This window comes from Eretmochelys imbricata, chromosome 6 (genome assembly GCF_965152235.1).
Source record: "Eretmochelys imbricata isolate rEreImb1 chromosome 6, rEreImb1.hap1, whole genome shotgun sequence".
NCBI lineage: Eukaryota > Metazoa > Chordata > Testudines > Cheloniidae > Eretmochelys > Eretmochelys imbricata.
The window spans coordinates 7547270-7562660 of record NC_135577.1 but is presented as its reverse complement, the minus strand read 5'-3'; the positions used below and the strand labels follow the sequence as shown (position 1 = coordinate 7562660).

Genomic DNA, 15391 nt, shown 5'->3' with positions numbered 1-15391 from the left:
CTCTGATATTCCACAGTGGAGAGAGGAGGAAGTGCAATTAGCATGTAAGGCCCTCACCAAGGGGCCCATGCCACCAAGTAGTAATACTTGTCCCCAGCCTCTCTCAATTCACAGAGTTTTGGAACCCATGACCCTTGCCTGGCGAGTGCTACTTAGTTGGTGGTGAGTCCCTCCATCATAACAAAAGGCCAAGTACAGTTCCAAGCACAGTTCCCATAATCAGGGTAATAACAATTTATTGCCCCAATAACAGAGACGCTGGGGATCCCACGGCAGCCAAAGTGACCATTTGGGCAGCTATGGCCTCATTCTAGGAGGGGTGGGTGTGCCTATGCAAATGAGATCAGCCCCTGAAGTTCTTTTCCACAACTTGCCACACCTCACCACCAGATGTCAGGGTGGAGCTCATCCTGACACTGCTTACATCTGGAAGGTCCTCAGTCCATTGGTTGTCATGCTCCTTTTATTTTAAGTCTGTAGTCATGAGGTCAGAGCAGGAAAGAGGCAAAATGGAGATGCTTCCAGGGCCTTTTCTACTTTCCCTCATGTGGTGGTGCTCTCAGCCTTAGTTTGTGGGAAAGTACAGGCACAAGATGGAATTCAGAGTCACATATGCTGGTCACATGCCCCTGCATGCTTCCATGAGTCACAGCAGAAGCCATTACCCTTATTCTTGCTAAAACATCCACAGGAAAGTCTATCAAATGGGGATAAGCTGCTTCCATGGCCCATTGTGTTTCTGAATGGGCTATCTGCTTAAATGGTCCAGCCACAATGTGCTGGCTCGACTGGAGGTAAACTACCTTGTGGGTGTTACCACAGGAGAAAACACATTTGAAATACAGGTGCATAGTCAATATTCATAACTTCAGCTACAACAATACTTCAGGCCTACAGGGAGGGTAATCATATTCAGCAAATCGTAACTTTACCAGTGAAACGGTACATGTCATACTTTGTATAAGATTGGTTGCAATTCTATAGCAGAGGTAGCAACAAAGACAAATACATTCCCTGAAGACTAACTTTTAATCAATAACATCACAGGGGCATACAAAATTCTTTGCCCTTCCACTGGTTGGTCAGGCTGAGTTGATGATTGTGTTTGTCCATGTCACTCAGCAGTTAGTGTACAGGGAACCCCTAGAAAGGGGTGTATCTGCTGAGAGCTGCCTGGGGGCAGCTGCCTGCAGGCCCAGGAGAGAAGTAGGAGTCCCTAGATTGGAAGCACAGGCTGAAGGATTAGGAAGAGGCGCTGGGGCCTCCTGGTGAGAGACAGAGACAGATACATCTGTTGACTGAGAGCCTGCACCAATAACCACGGATTAGTAGCCAGAGTGGGTGTCCACGGGCTCTTTGCTTGAGGGGTAGGGGACCCTTGAGGAGAGACAGGGCCCTGCTCACCCTGACATAGTGAAGTAATGCATTGTATATAATAGCCAGTGGGGGTGTAACGATGCTGGTTCTGGCAGGACCCAACTGAGAGTGCCAATTCAGGACAAATTGCGTAAAGCAGGGCAGTTACAGCCCAAGGCTGGGGTTTTTCCACCTCTAAGGCAAACCAAACCAGCCAGACAGAGAGGACTTTGGTTTTACCCCACTGGCTAACCACACACAAGCAATTCCCTTAGACACGCCCATTTCCCAGTATCACCACCAGTGCCACTCGTTATGGGGACGAATGGTTATGAAAACCAATACCCCAGTAAAAGAAAAGAGGTTCTCTCTGTCCCAAAGGACCAAGCCCCAGACCCAGGTCAATATACAAATCAGATCTTACCCACAAATCACGCTGTTGCCAATCCTTTAGAATCTAAAATCTAAAGGTTTATTCATAAAAGGAAAAAGATATAGATGAGAGCAAGAATTGGTTAAATGGAATCGATTACATACAGTGAAGGCAAAGTTCTTGGTTCAGGCTTGCAGCAGTGATGGAATAAACTGCAGGTTCAAATCAAGTCTCTGGAGAACATCCACAGCTGGGATGTGTCTTTCAGTCCTTGGTTCAAAGCTTCAGTGTAGCAAAGTCCCTCCAGAGGTATGAAGCAGGATTGAAGACAAGATGGAGATGAGACATCAGCCTTTTATCATCTTTTCCAGGGGTAAGAACACCTCTTTGTTCTTACTGTGGAAAATTACAGCAAAATGGAGTTTGGAGTCACATGGGCAAGTCCCTGCATACTTTGCTGAGTCACAAAGTGTATCTGCCTTCCCTCAATGGGTCAGTTGTATCGCTGATGGTCCTTACTGGGTCATCAAGCAGACTAGGCAGAGCTGACACCAACTTGTCTGGGGTGTCACCCAGAAGCATAGCACAAGTTTGAAATACAGACAGCGTAGAGCCAATATTCATCACTTTAACTACAAAAATGATCCACACGTACAGACAGCATAATCATAACCAGCAAACCATAAGCTTGTTTTAGACACCTGATTTGACCCCCTTTATACAAGATTTGGTGCCACTACAGGACCTTAGTTGCAACCACGCTCTATATCAGGGGTCGGCAACCTTTTAGAGGTGGTGTGCCGAGTCTTCATTTACTCACTCTAATTTAAGGTTTCGCGTGCCAGTCATACATTTTAACCTTTTCAGAAGGTCTCTTTCTATAAGTCTATAATATATAACTAAACTATTGTTGTTTGTAAAGTAAATAAGGTTTTTAAAATGTTCATTTAAAATTAAATTAAAATGCAGAGCCCCCCGGACCTGTGGCCAGGACCCAGGCAGTGTGAGTGCCACTGAAAATCAGCTTGCGTGCCGCCTTTGGCACGCGTGCCATAGGTTGCCTACCCCTGTTCTATATGTTCCCAGTTCAAGCCAATAATGTGATGGGGGGGATACATCGAGGAGGGAATGCCCACCAGAGGGTAGCGGGGATATGTTAGGGGGGTGAATTCGCAGTAGGGGAGGGGGGATGCAGCGCAGGGAGGGGAATCGGGCATAGGTGTAATTTGACTTCTATTTTGGGTGGGCAGGGGCCAGCAGGGCTCAAGCCAGCTCCGTAGGGTGGGGACTGGGGAGGGACAACGACCTCCACCCCCTAACTCACCTGAGCAGGCCACCCGCCTGCCTGGGTTGTGTGTGGGGGCGCTACCAAAAATTATAACTCAAGGGGAGGGTGAAGGGGCTCAGCTCCAAAAGTTTGCAGACACCTCACAGAGCAGGGGAAGAGGGGTAACCATGGACTTTGTGTGGGCAGGGGCGTAGCTCAGGGTGTGGGGAGGGGGTTGCTCAGGGTGCCGGGCCAGGATAGCTCAGGGCGCAGGGAAGTGGGGAGCTTGGGGCAGTTTGCCCAGAGGGCTCCCCTGCGGTCTCTGTTCCTTGAGGGCTCTGCCAGCCTCGGAGCTGGTTCCCCCACCCAGGTGGCTCTTACTGGCTGCATGAGCAAAGGGGGCTGGGAGCTGAAAAGCAGATTCAACCCCCTGCACCAGCCTCAGCAGAAGATGAGGGAACTCTGCGGCTGCCTGCTCCATGGCACGAGCCAGAGCAGCAGCTGCCCTGCACTGCCCAGCTCTAGCTTCCTGCCTCCGACCTAGCCAGGGGGCGGGGAGAGAAGGAAGTGAAGGGGTGGGGGTGTGGAGCTGCCTCGGGACTGCCCTGCTTTTGCACTGTAGTCATTTTGGGGGGGACAACACCCTTGTGTCCCCCAAACTCTGCTCATGGGCTCAGGGCTTCTGCCCCCAGGGCAGCACGGGGGTCGGGGCTCTGGAATTCAGCCCTGCTGTTCCCGGCTTCAGCCCCTCCCATCTACCTGGTCACCGCTGACCTGGGGTCGGGGAACAGGGGGAGCCTGTCTGTGCAGCTACCTCTGGGTCAGGGATGGGAGCTGCCAGCAGCTGCTACTGTCGGAACAAGCGTTCAGGCTGGTGAGTGCTCTGCTCAAAGACAGTACACTGCCACCCTCACTCCCCCAACACACACACTGTCTCACGCAGTCCCCAACACACACACAGTCCCTCTCTCACACTCCCCATCACACATACTGGCTCAGTCACACTCCCCCAACACAGAAACAGTCTGTCCCCGTCACACACTCCCCCACACAGTCTCTCTCACACTCACAGTCTCTCTTTCATACACACTCTGTCTCACACACTCCCCCAACACACACACACTTCCCGCCAACATCCAGAAATATATAAATAAATGGTATTCTATTATTGTTTAACAATGTGATTAAACCTGTGATTAATCGCGACTACATTTTTTAATATCATGATTAATCACAATTAATATTTTTAAGTGTTTGACAGCCCTAGTTTAGATTAATCCAGTTTCTCTGCCTGGTTCATTTTGGCAGTTCCTCAACTCCTCCGAACTGGTCGTTCACTTTTCACACACTAAGGCAGCGTTTCCCAACTCGAGTGCCATGTCACCCTGGTGTGCCGTCAGGCCCGAACAGGTGTGCTGCAGAATTTTTAGAAAAGGTACATGTGAGAGCAAGGTGAGGAAAGTCAACTTCTGATTGGCTATCTGCCTCACTGCTCCTCCTCCTCTGGGGGTGGAGCAACCAATCAGAGCTCAATCTCCCTTTCTCCCCTCATCCCTGCCTGTGTGAGCAATAGGTCGGCTCCTCTGCCCCTCCCCTTCCCTCCGGCAGCTGCCAGCCGGGGCGGGGGGAAGAGCCCCGGGAGCTCCAGGTGAGCCCTGGCTGGGAACCACTGCACGAAGGAAGGATTTTCTTCATTATGACACTTTGCAGCCCTGTTTCTGTCTTGGGCACACCTGGGGCAGAAGAAGACGTGTCCTTTCCCTTTTTACTCGGCTCAGGACGCTCTTGCTTGGAGAGTGCATCTGCCACGACCTTTTCCTTTCCGTTAATATGTACAAGTGCAGGAATAGGACAGCAAGACACCCTCTTTCTTCCTTTCCTCCTTCCTTTCCAGGTGTTTTAAAACTTTCTCTGCAGCCTCTCTGAGTTTATTCTCTCTCTTTCTGTAACAGGCTGAAAGGCTTTTGTTTTCTCAGCTCTTCTACAGCCTCTCTCGCTTTGTTCTTGTTTAACTCCCCGCCCCCTCCCCCTCTTTATTTTCTCTACATTCTGTTACTAAATATTTAATATTCAAAAAAATAATAATTTTTCAGTCTTTAGTTAAAACTGAACCTAAATGCATAAACATAATTTTTGTCTAAAAAGACCTGTTAACATATTTCCAGCTTACCTCTGTATTCCTCTTCCCCAATCTCATTTAAAATGTGTAAAAAGCCTATTTTCTTCTAACCTTTACAATGGCTCTAAATGTGAGAGACACACGCACACAAGCAGTCCTCATGTTCCCCATAAAAATATAAAATTCATTCAAAATGGCCATCAGACCTAAAGTGCATGGTCCAAAAATGAGAGTGGAGGGAAGGACACGGTCACAGCCTCATTAGGTGTCTGGTTTAGCGAGCATGGACAAGATGTTTAGTTCAGCAACCAAGGCACTTCCCAGAGTAAAAACATTGTTACTATGGCGTTATGGCTGAGGGGACATCGCTAATTCTGAGTAAATTACATTACCAAGGTGTCAGAGTAACAGCCGTGTGTGTTAGTCTGTATTCGCAAAAAGAACGGGAGGACTTGTGGCACCTTAGAGACTAACCAATTTATTTGAGCATGAGCTTTCGTGAGCTAAGTGAGCTGTAGCTCACGAAAGCTTATGCTCAAATAAATTGGTTAGTCTCTAAGGTGCCACAAGTCCTCCTTTTCTTATTACCAGGGTGTGGAAAGGATCCCAAAGCCAAGTGTTAAAAACCCCTGAAAACAGTCTAGGGTGGTACGCAGAGCACAACCCAGAGACGGTAAAGTCTGGCAATGCACAGCCAGGGTTTGCAGAACAGATGAAAGCAGCAGAGCCTGAGAGGAGAGAGAGTGAGAGTGTGCGTGTGTGCTTGGGCGGGCACAGGAGGGAAATGGCCTTTGCTCTCTCTCCTTCTCTCTTGCTTCTTTCTGTTAAGCCCCTTTTGAAAAAATCACGAGGTCCCATCAATGTGAAGGTGCAAGATCCAAAGGACGCAGGGAACTAATACTGACAGTGTTGTGATGGTCCATAGCGCAGAGCTGGAAGGCCAGTCACTCACTCTGCATGAAACCTGCTTCCTTCATATACCCCTCATCTCACCTGATTTTCCCTCTGTAGATGAGCAGTTCAGTTGAAAGCAGCCCACTGCTGTGTAAAACATGAGTGTTATAACTTCCTATCTGCCAATATCCACTCTACTAATGGCATAGTCCAATGATGAATGAATGGGGAAAGGGAAACTCAGACAGAGGAGATGGCCTGATGAGAACAAACACAATCAAATGGAAAGGGAGTGAGAGGGAAAAGTATAAATTCTACAGTTGTTGAGTGGGAGGGGAGCCTGTGAGATGCGGCGGGGGTGCTGTGATACAGCAGGGGGAGTGACTGTCCATCAGGGACTGAGGCGATACCGCAGTGGGAGTGGGGATACAGCTGGAGGAGAGGGGATTCAGTGGTTGCAGTGTCATCAATAGAGATTATATGGTTAACTTGTATTTTTGTCTTTAATTATATACAATGTTCAACAGAACAGCCGAAGCAGAGTTGGAAACTTTGAGTGGGAAACTATTATTTGAATTCTGAGTGATGCAATTTACTCCTCACTCCCCACTCCTTCCCCAGACAACCCTGTGTCTCCTCTGTCCTGCCCTGGCTGTTGAGTTGACCTCATACCATTTCTAGGATAAATGCATTGGGGGACGGGGGAGTTGTCATTATTTACATGACTGAAAGTCTATCTATGAGATGGGCATAGAATCTCACAAAGTATTGCCCAGTTCCAAAATGGCCGTCATCTCTCACTGTTTGCAAAGAGAGTGAAGCCAGGCTGCCTTGGAGGAGATGGTGGTGTCCTTTGCTTCTAGTAGACAGAGACACTTGGTACAAGGGACCTGTGTTTAAAATGTTCCAAATTATTCCAGAAGTGTCTCACCTAAAGTTTAGAAACCTCAAAAAACGTGATAAATCACAGGGAATAGGTTCATAAAACGGGGGATTACTTGAGAAAATGGAAAGGGGCAGAAACTTATGATCAGTTGGTAGATCTAATTGCTCAGGAGCAGTTCTTTGATGTCTGCTCTGGTGAGTTGAGGGCAGTGATGTGGGAAAAGTCCCAGAAACTGTGGAAAAGGCAGCTGCTGCCACTGATTTATACATGCAAGTGAGACCATCTACAGTGTGCAGGTCCCAAAGGGAAGGGCAAAAGCCTGGTGCGAAAGGGGGGCCCCGGTTTATTCCCGGGGAAAAAGGGAGGGACTAAGCACCCACCACCCCAGGACCAGTCAGCTCCTGATAACCCTAATTAACCCCAGCCCAAAGGGACGGCCCAAAATAGTGTTTCTTATGCGCATCCCTTGTTCACATGGAGAAACAATGCCCTAAGTATGGCAAGTCCCAATACAATTCCTGATCTGTCCAGGTTAATGTAGCAACCCTCGAATCAGCGCCTTCACTGGTGCCAGAGAAAAATCGAGTTCATTTTATCAGTTCTGAGCTCCTGGAGGGGCACAAAGAGTTTATGAAATCAACCAAGGGAAATGGTAACGTGTGCTGGGGTGGAGAGACACTGCAGCATGGATTTCCTTAGTCAGGAGGGCTGTGGTTAAGGAGGGTGATATAATCCCAGGGGAGAAGGTAACACTCCTGGCCTTGGGAAAATTTAGAACCACGGTTCCTTTAGCCTACATTGAATTAGAGGGGAAGGTTTAGGGGGTACCTTAAATGTCTGGGTTCTTAAGAATCTACCAGCCGATGTATTGGTGGGTAATGCCATATCACTGCCCAAAGCTGTGAGTATTGTGACCCATGGTAAGAGGGAATAGGTCCCACAGTTCCCAGAGATAAACGCAGAGCAGGGAGAGGCAGCTGAGAGCGGAGAAGAGACCCCTGCACCCTTATCACCAGAAAGTAGCAATGTGTCTCCAGAGGAAGGGGAGTCATGCCCCTTACCTGAGAGAGCTCTCAGTGCAAGCAAAAGCCCAATGGAGTTTGCTGCAGAGGAAAGTGTGACCCCCTCACTGGAAAGCAGAAGGGAGGCCAGCCACAGTAGCGCCCCAGAGAGAGAGAACAGGGGGAGGCTTTTTATAGACGAGGGAAGGATTTACAGGGGATCCCCAGTTGGGAAAAGCAGAAGTCCTGGGGAGTGCTACAGACAGTTGGTTGTGCCCTCACAGCAGCAGGCAGAGTTAATGTTACTACCACGATTGTCATTTTGCTGGTCACCTGGGAATAGAGGGTCCATGACAGGCTAAAGAAAAGTTTCTATTGGCCCAGTATAAAAAATGAAGTAAATCAGTGGTAGTGGTGAGAGATGTCAGGTCCTGCCATGGAATCACTGGGTAACTGCCTCAGGAAGTGGCTGATGGCCCTTGTGATTTCTTCCACTGGCTCCCCTGCATACCATGAAATACTCCTCTGTCTTGGTGCTCAGGAATTCCTTCAGGGTGTCTGGCACCTGCAACTGCCCCCCAGTCCCTTACCCAGCACCTGGAGGGGCAGGTTTTCAGAGGCATTTTCAGTGCTGTTTCCACACCCATCCCAGCGTCTGAGAATCTGACCTGCCCCCTGTGGGACCCGGCCTCCCCACACAAGGCTTGAGCTGCATGGCCTCTTGGCCCTCCTTTGAAAATCCTCCTGTTCCCTGTGGTTTGGGTCTTGATTGCCCAAGGGCCGCCTCAGTCCCCTAGTGACACTGTGGCAGGTGCAGTCAGTTCAGGTGCTCAGGCTAACAGCCCCTGGTTCAAATCAGGCTACTGGCCAAGTGCTTCCGTGAGAGGCTCCAGACAACCCCTGGGCTCTGCCTGTCCTGAAACGCTGGAGTATAGGTTGCTCTGGCCTTCTCCCTACCATGCCCCCTAGGCTGAGAGGCCAGGGTCAGGTGGTTACATTGTCTATATGCCAGCAGCATTCTTTCTGGAGGGCCACAAAGAACAGACCCCTTCAACTGAAGTTTCCTGTCCTTCCAAACAGTAGCTGAGGAGAGAGTTAAGATGCTTAAAGAAGCTGGTAGGTAGCTGGGTGGGAAGCCTGGTAGCAAGATAATTTCAATAGTGGAGAGAAACCATTTGTTGTCATTCATGCTCCCAGCCAGCCAACAGGGAGGCCTTTGCAGTGCAACAGTTTTGATCAACTAGAGGAACAAGAGGGAATCCCTGAATATTGAAAGGTGTCCTTAACTGGGGATGGAGGTGAAGTGGCTGAAGGTTTGTTCTAAGGGCCATTGAATATGGCATTGGTATAGAGATACGAGATCCAGATATTTCCCATACTCCGTGATTACCCACAGGATACTTGGAAGAGAACTGGCCGGGTGGGAAAGAACTAAGGCTCTGGCTACACTACAGTACACTACACTACTAGACTCAGCCAGTGCAGATGCTCTAAGCCTACAGGAGAAAACTCTCCAGTCAACTTAATTACTCCAGCCCCCGCAAGTGGCAGTAGCTATGTTGGCAGGAGAAGCTCTCCCTCTGACATTGCTTTTCCAAACTGGCACAAAGGTCAGCGGGATTCACGTCGCTCCAGAGTGGCTTACTCACACCCCTGAGCAACATAACAGATTGACCAAAGCTGTAGTGTGCTTATCGCCTCTGTCACCTGCACATAGTATGAATTTATCTCCTTGCAGCCACATTCACCAGCTCCATGTCCAAGTCCACGTCACCTCTCGTAAGTGAAGGGGTTGATCTGGCAGTTGTTATATAATAATGGCTGGTTTGATAGGGGTCCACGTGAGGAACACTTGCATAGCCATGACACACAGTTTGTATTTGAGTCTAACACATCTGAATCTATAACCAATATTGCATACTTTGGGGTTGTGTAACAGGATGCACTCACCCCTCACGAGCGCCCCCGGCCAAGTGCGTGATCCTGCATTCTCTTCTGTGTTTTTTGGTGGCTCTTCAGTGACTCAGCCCTCCAGCCAAATCTCACACACACTGTATGTGAAAAATAAAACACACCCCTTCTGGGATACAAGTCCAACGGGGGGGCCTCTCTCGGGGTCCCGCTCTGGAAGACAGCGGTGCCGCAGAGCTCCTTCCCTGGAGGCAATGCCTTCACCCTCTCAGGGCTTTTCTGGCTCCAGCTCTTCAGCTGGGTCATAATAGCTCAGGTCCCCTTCTGGGGCACCTCAAAGTCCAGGCCTTCCCCCCCGCAGTGGCTAAAAGGGGTTGGGGGAACCCAGGCCCACCCACTACTCTGGGTCCCAGCCCAGGGACCCTATAGCTAGCAGCTGTCTGCTGCATCCATTCATTTAGGTCCCACAGCTGCTTTAATTCCCGGGGCCACTTCCGCACGGCCCTGTGCCATCTCTGCCCTTATCTCAGGGCTCTGCCCTGCTTGTCGTGAGCTCTCCACAGTGAGCTGCCCGTGGAACTGCTACTCTGCCAACCAGGCAGTCTACACTCCTTGAGCTCTGCACAGCAACTGCGTGATTCGCTGTTCTTCAGCTTCTTTTATATGGCCCTCCTGACTCTGACTGGCTGCAGCCATTCTAACCTGCTTGGAGGATCTCTCTACTGGTCTTTATTCTGGAGCGGGGTGTGGCAGAACCACAAGGCCTCCAGCAGGGGTATAACTGTGTCCTTTGTCTCCTCTTTTGCCTTCTAGGGACAAGCATTACTGGAACAGGTATGTAGCTGGGCCTGGGCTGGGATTGTGTCATTATCAGGGGGATGCGAAGGCAGAATTAGGAGAGGGCCGGGTACACACTGGGGCCCTGCTCATTGCCTCCAGCCCCAGGCTGGCTCCCGTATCGACCTTCCTGTCTCTCTGTCCCTACTCATCACCCCAGCAGAGGGGATCTCCCCTATAACCATCCCATTGACCCTTCCCCACTGATCACCATGGTAGGACTGGGGGTCGTGACCCCCAGCTGGAGAAGCCCTGGGCTGCAGTGAGCCTGGTAGGAGCTGACACCCCTGGTACTAAACACAGTGTCACAGTCTCAGAATGACCCTTTGCCCGCGGTGCTTTCCCCTGCCCTGCCAGAGCCCAGGCCCCTCCTCCTTCCAGCAGCCTCACCCCACCATGGACTTGGGGAAAAATGTTCATTGGCTCAATATACAAAACGAAGGAAAGGAATTCTGCAGGACGTGTGACCTGTGTCAAAAGCCGAAAAAGCCTGTAGGTCTCCACACATCTCCTTTGCATCATCTACCAGTAATCAAAGAAGCATGTTCAGGGTCGCTCTAGATATCATGGGGCCCTTTCCCAGGCCAACTCAGAGAGGAAAAAGATTTATATTTGTGGGGGTGGATTGTGCCACCAGGTATCCAGAGGTAATTGCTCTGTCTAACGTGGAAACTGAAAACATTTCTGAGGTGCTGTTCTCCATGTTCAGCAGGGTGAGCTTTCCAAATGAGATCTTCCCAGAACAGGGTTGAATTTCATGTCCCAGCTATTGAGTGATTATGGAGGACGTGTGGGGTAAAACAGCTCAAATCTGTCCCATACTACTCAGAAACCAGTGGTTTAGTTGAGATTACCAATGGGACACTAACATCAATGCTGAGAACGTATGCAACGTATGCTGAGAACAAGAAATCAAGTGCCTGGGATATTATGTTACCCTTGCTGTTATTTGCTTACTGGGTGGAGCCCCAAGCGTCCAAGTTTGACCTCCTGCATGGGAGAAAGGTCAGAGGTCCCTGATCTCATCAGGGATTCCTTGGAGGGTGGCACGGAAGCAGAGGGGGAATCAGTTGCGGAATATGTGGAGAGATTCAGAGAGGATTCAAAATCCATGATGGGGATAGTGCAGCAAAACCTCCATAAAGCCAAGCAGCTCAGAGAGAATGGTATGATCATAATACAGTAGAACCCTGTTTATTTATCCCTCCATTATCCGGCTCTCTGTATTAACCGAACAACCACTGCACACAGGTCCAGAAGCTGGCAAGCTCTCCTGTGGCTACTAGATGGCGCTACAGCCTCACACTTTCCCATTATCCGAATTATCTGTATTTTTGCGAAAGGAAAAGGAGGACTTGTAGCACCTTAGAGACGAACAAATTTATTTGAGCATAAGTTTTCGCGAGCTACAGCTCACTTCATCGGATGTAGCTCACGAAAGCGTATGCTCAAATAAATTTGTTCGTCTCTAAGGTGCCACAAGTCCTCCTTTTCTTTTTGTGAATACAGACTAACACGGCTGCTACTCTGAAACCTGAATTTTTGGTTATCCAATCCTGCCCCAGTCCCAGTTACAGGGCTGGCTTTTGGTTTTTTGCCGCCCCAGACAAAAAAATTTTTGGCTGACGTCCACCCCAGCCCTGGGCTCTCCCCCCACAAGTGCCCTCCCCCACCCACACGCCCTGCTGCCCTAGCCCTGGGCTCTCTCTTTCCCCCCCCACCTGCACCCCCTGCTGCCCCAGCCCTGGGCTCCCCCTCGCCTCCAGTCGGTCTGGCGCTGGCAGGGTCAGGGTAAGCAGCCTCTGCCTCAGCCCAGGGTCCCTCCAGCCAGGGCTCCTGCCTCCAGGACCGGCCGGGACCCGGGAGGGCAGAGCCGGGGGACCACGCTGGCAGGGGGCTGAGGAGCTGGGGCAGAGCAGCCCCAGAGGGAGCGGAGCTCCGGAGAGTGGGACACAGGCTCTGCACGGCAGTGTCCCGCCCTCTATGCCCCCGCTGCTGCTGCTGCTTCTGGCCGCCCTGCCGCAGTCCCTGGGCGGCTCGGGCCGCTTTGCCCAGCCCCGGCCGCGGCGCTAGGGGGCCTCCGCCCTGTGGCACCTGCAGGCGGCTCCGTGTGCCCTGCGGGGCGGCCCCAGCCCGAGTGCCCCTGCTCGGAGCCTGCCCGGCCCAGCCACAAGGTGCGGGCGCTGCTCCCCCGCGGCGCGAACCGCAGCGGCCTCAGGGCGCCCCCCCGCGCAAGATGTGCTGCTGCTGCTGCTTCCAGGGCCAGCTCTAGGCTTTTGCCGCCTGAAGCAAAAAAAAAAAAAAGATGGCCGGATGTGCCGCCCCAAGCACGTGCTTTGTTTGCTGGTGCCTAGAGCCGGCCCTGCCAGTTAAATCAGTAAAGGGGGTTCTGCTGTCCTTGGGAGCGATCATTTGATGCAGCTGATCTGCTGCTGGTGTTACTCCTTGGAGAAAAGTACAAACTGCAAAACTGATGGGAGGGGCCTTCTGAGGTGGTAGAGAGGGGTCACGCTGTTACCTGCAATGTACAAAGGCCCCGCAGCAGCGTTGCACCTCGGACTGTGCATATAAACAGGTTAAAAGTGTATCACAATAGTGAAGCCATTGTCATGATGATACACTGTGCAGAGGACTGTAAGACAGCCCCTCTCACTGGTTTGATGCCTGAATGCCATAGGGATATCCCACTAGAGAGCACTGAAGTGTGTGAATTGTTCACCCTAACTGAAAAGAGGGAGGTCATGGCTCTGCTGCAGAGTCACTGGCAGGTATTGTTGAGTAGGCCGGGCCTGATTCACAAGATAGTCCCTAAGTTTTACATTGTGGGATCACAACCTGCAGAGCACACCAGGCAACGGGTGAAATGCAGCAGTAAGCTCATAAGGGGATGGCAAGCATGCTACTCATGGGAATAATTAAAGAGTCAAACAGTCTCTGGGCATGTTCAGTTATTATGGATCCCAAGAAATATGGAGCCATAAGGATTTGTGTTGATTACAGAAAATGTAACACTGTCATGGCTCCTGATACATACCCTATGCCCAGAATTGATGACGTGCTAGACACTTTAGTCAGGGCAAAGTTCCTGATCACCTTGGATTTAATAAAGTGTCAGGCTCTGGTTCCAGGCAGTCAGGCCTGGTCGTTGGCGTGGTGGTCGGGATCGGGCTGAGAGTGGCACTGAAACAGGGGTCTGGGGACAGACTGTGGGTCAGAACTGAGGTCAGAGTCCATGGAGAAGACAAATCAGTAGCGTAGTCAGAGTCCAGCTGCAGGCCAAAGGTCGAAGCCGGGCTAGAGTCATTCCAGGGTTCTGGGGGTCAGGAGGAAGATGCAGGGATGGAGTGGGTCAGTAGCAGGGCTGGAGCAAGGCCAGAGTAGGGCACGGACAAGGCCGGAGTGGGCTGGAAGAAGGCAACAACATTGTGAGGCAGCAGGAGGGTTTGTCGCCAGGTGATGCTGTTGCACACACTAACTGGTAGCTCAGGCAGGATCAGTGAAATACCTGTGGCTGGGGGTCACCTGACCTGGGCCCTGCTCAGTGATAGGCGGCTGCAGCGTGCCCTGGGGGCTGAGTCACTGCTGGAGGGTGAGTCACGGCAGCTGAGTGAGCAGCCCTGGTCTGACAAATCCCCTTAGAAAGGGAAGCACAGAAAAAAATCCACCTTCATACCTGATTTGGGACTTTATGAATGTCAAGTGTTGCCATTTGGGTTAATTAATGCAGGAGCCACATTTCAGAGGCTTGTTAACAGTTGTTAGTGGGGTCATAGGACTTTGCTGGAGCTCACGTAGATGATGTTGCTCTCTTCAGCAATTCCTGCTCAGCTCATAACAATCAGGGCCGGCCCTAGGGGTGGGCGACGTGGTCAGGGGGCGCTGTCCGAGTGACAGTAGCTGGCAGGCCTGGGCTGCCAGAATGGGGGTGAGTGCGGGCGGGCCTGGAGCCTCTGCCCAGCCAGGTGGGGAGCGGGCGATGCCATGCAAAGCTGCCACACCTCCGGGGAGCCCTCTCCATGCCCTCCAGGCAGCACTAAGGCAGAACCGCGCTCCCCACTCTCGCCATCCCCCCTCCGCTGAGGGCCACACGCCGAGCCAGGCTCTCCCTGCAGCCTCCCATGGAAGCGGGTGGCTACTGCTGCTGGAGCAGCCGCACCATGGAGGGCGGCCAGTCGGCACTGCCAGCTTGCTGCTCTTCGGTGCCGGGCTGCTGGGGAACTCGCTACCTTCCTGCTGGGCCAGCACCAGCTGCAGGGGGCTCCTGCCTTCTCCCTGCGGGTGAGCAGGCTGTCGGTCACTGACCTGCTGGGCAAGGGCCTGCTCCGCCCCATGGTGCTGGTCGCTACGCACACAGCTGGAGCCTCAGCGACCTGGGCTGGGGAGCAGCGGTGGGGTGGGGGGAGCCGGGCAGCCTGTGCCAGCTCTTCACCTTCCTCACGGACTTCTTCGGGCTGCCCCCAGGCTGCTGCTGCTGGCCATGGCCCTGGAGTGCTTGTTTCCCTGGGCCCCCCCTGACTTCTACCAGCCCCACATCAGCCACCACTCGGTTGCCACTGCTGGTCCCGGCTGCCGTCGTGCTCTGCGCCCCCTTCTGCGCCCTGCCACTGCTGGGCTCCGCACCCCCGTGCAGTACGGCCCGGGCACCTGGTGCTTCATCCGCACGGCCAGCAGCGTCACCGCCGTGCTGGGCTGCTCTGTGCGCAACGTGGGCCTGCTGTGTTTGCTGGTGCTGGCCCCCGTGCGCAGC

The 15391-nt window shown here is 52.0% G+C and overlaps 2 protein-coding genes across 2 annotated transcripts in view; both read left to right on the top strand.

Annotated features, from left to right (window-relative positions):
- LOC144267068 (uncharacterized) overlaps positions 1–15391 on the top strand; it is a 620395-nt gene that overhangs the window by 284070 nt on the left and 320934 nt on the right. The gene's annotated exons all lie outside the window — the stretch shown is intronic.
- LOC144267063 (uncharacterized) overlaps positions 1–15391 on the top strand; it is a 114071-nt gene that overhangs the window by 75523 nt on the left and 23157 nt on the right. Inside the window, exon 10 of the mRNA XM_077820728.1 lies at positions 10621–10641. Coding sequence (XP_077676854.1) covers positions 10621–10641 — 21 coding nt within the window. The remainder of the gene's footprint in view (positions 1–10620; positions 10642–15391) is intronic.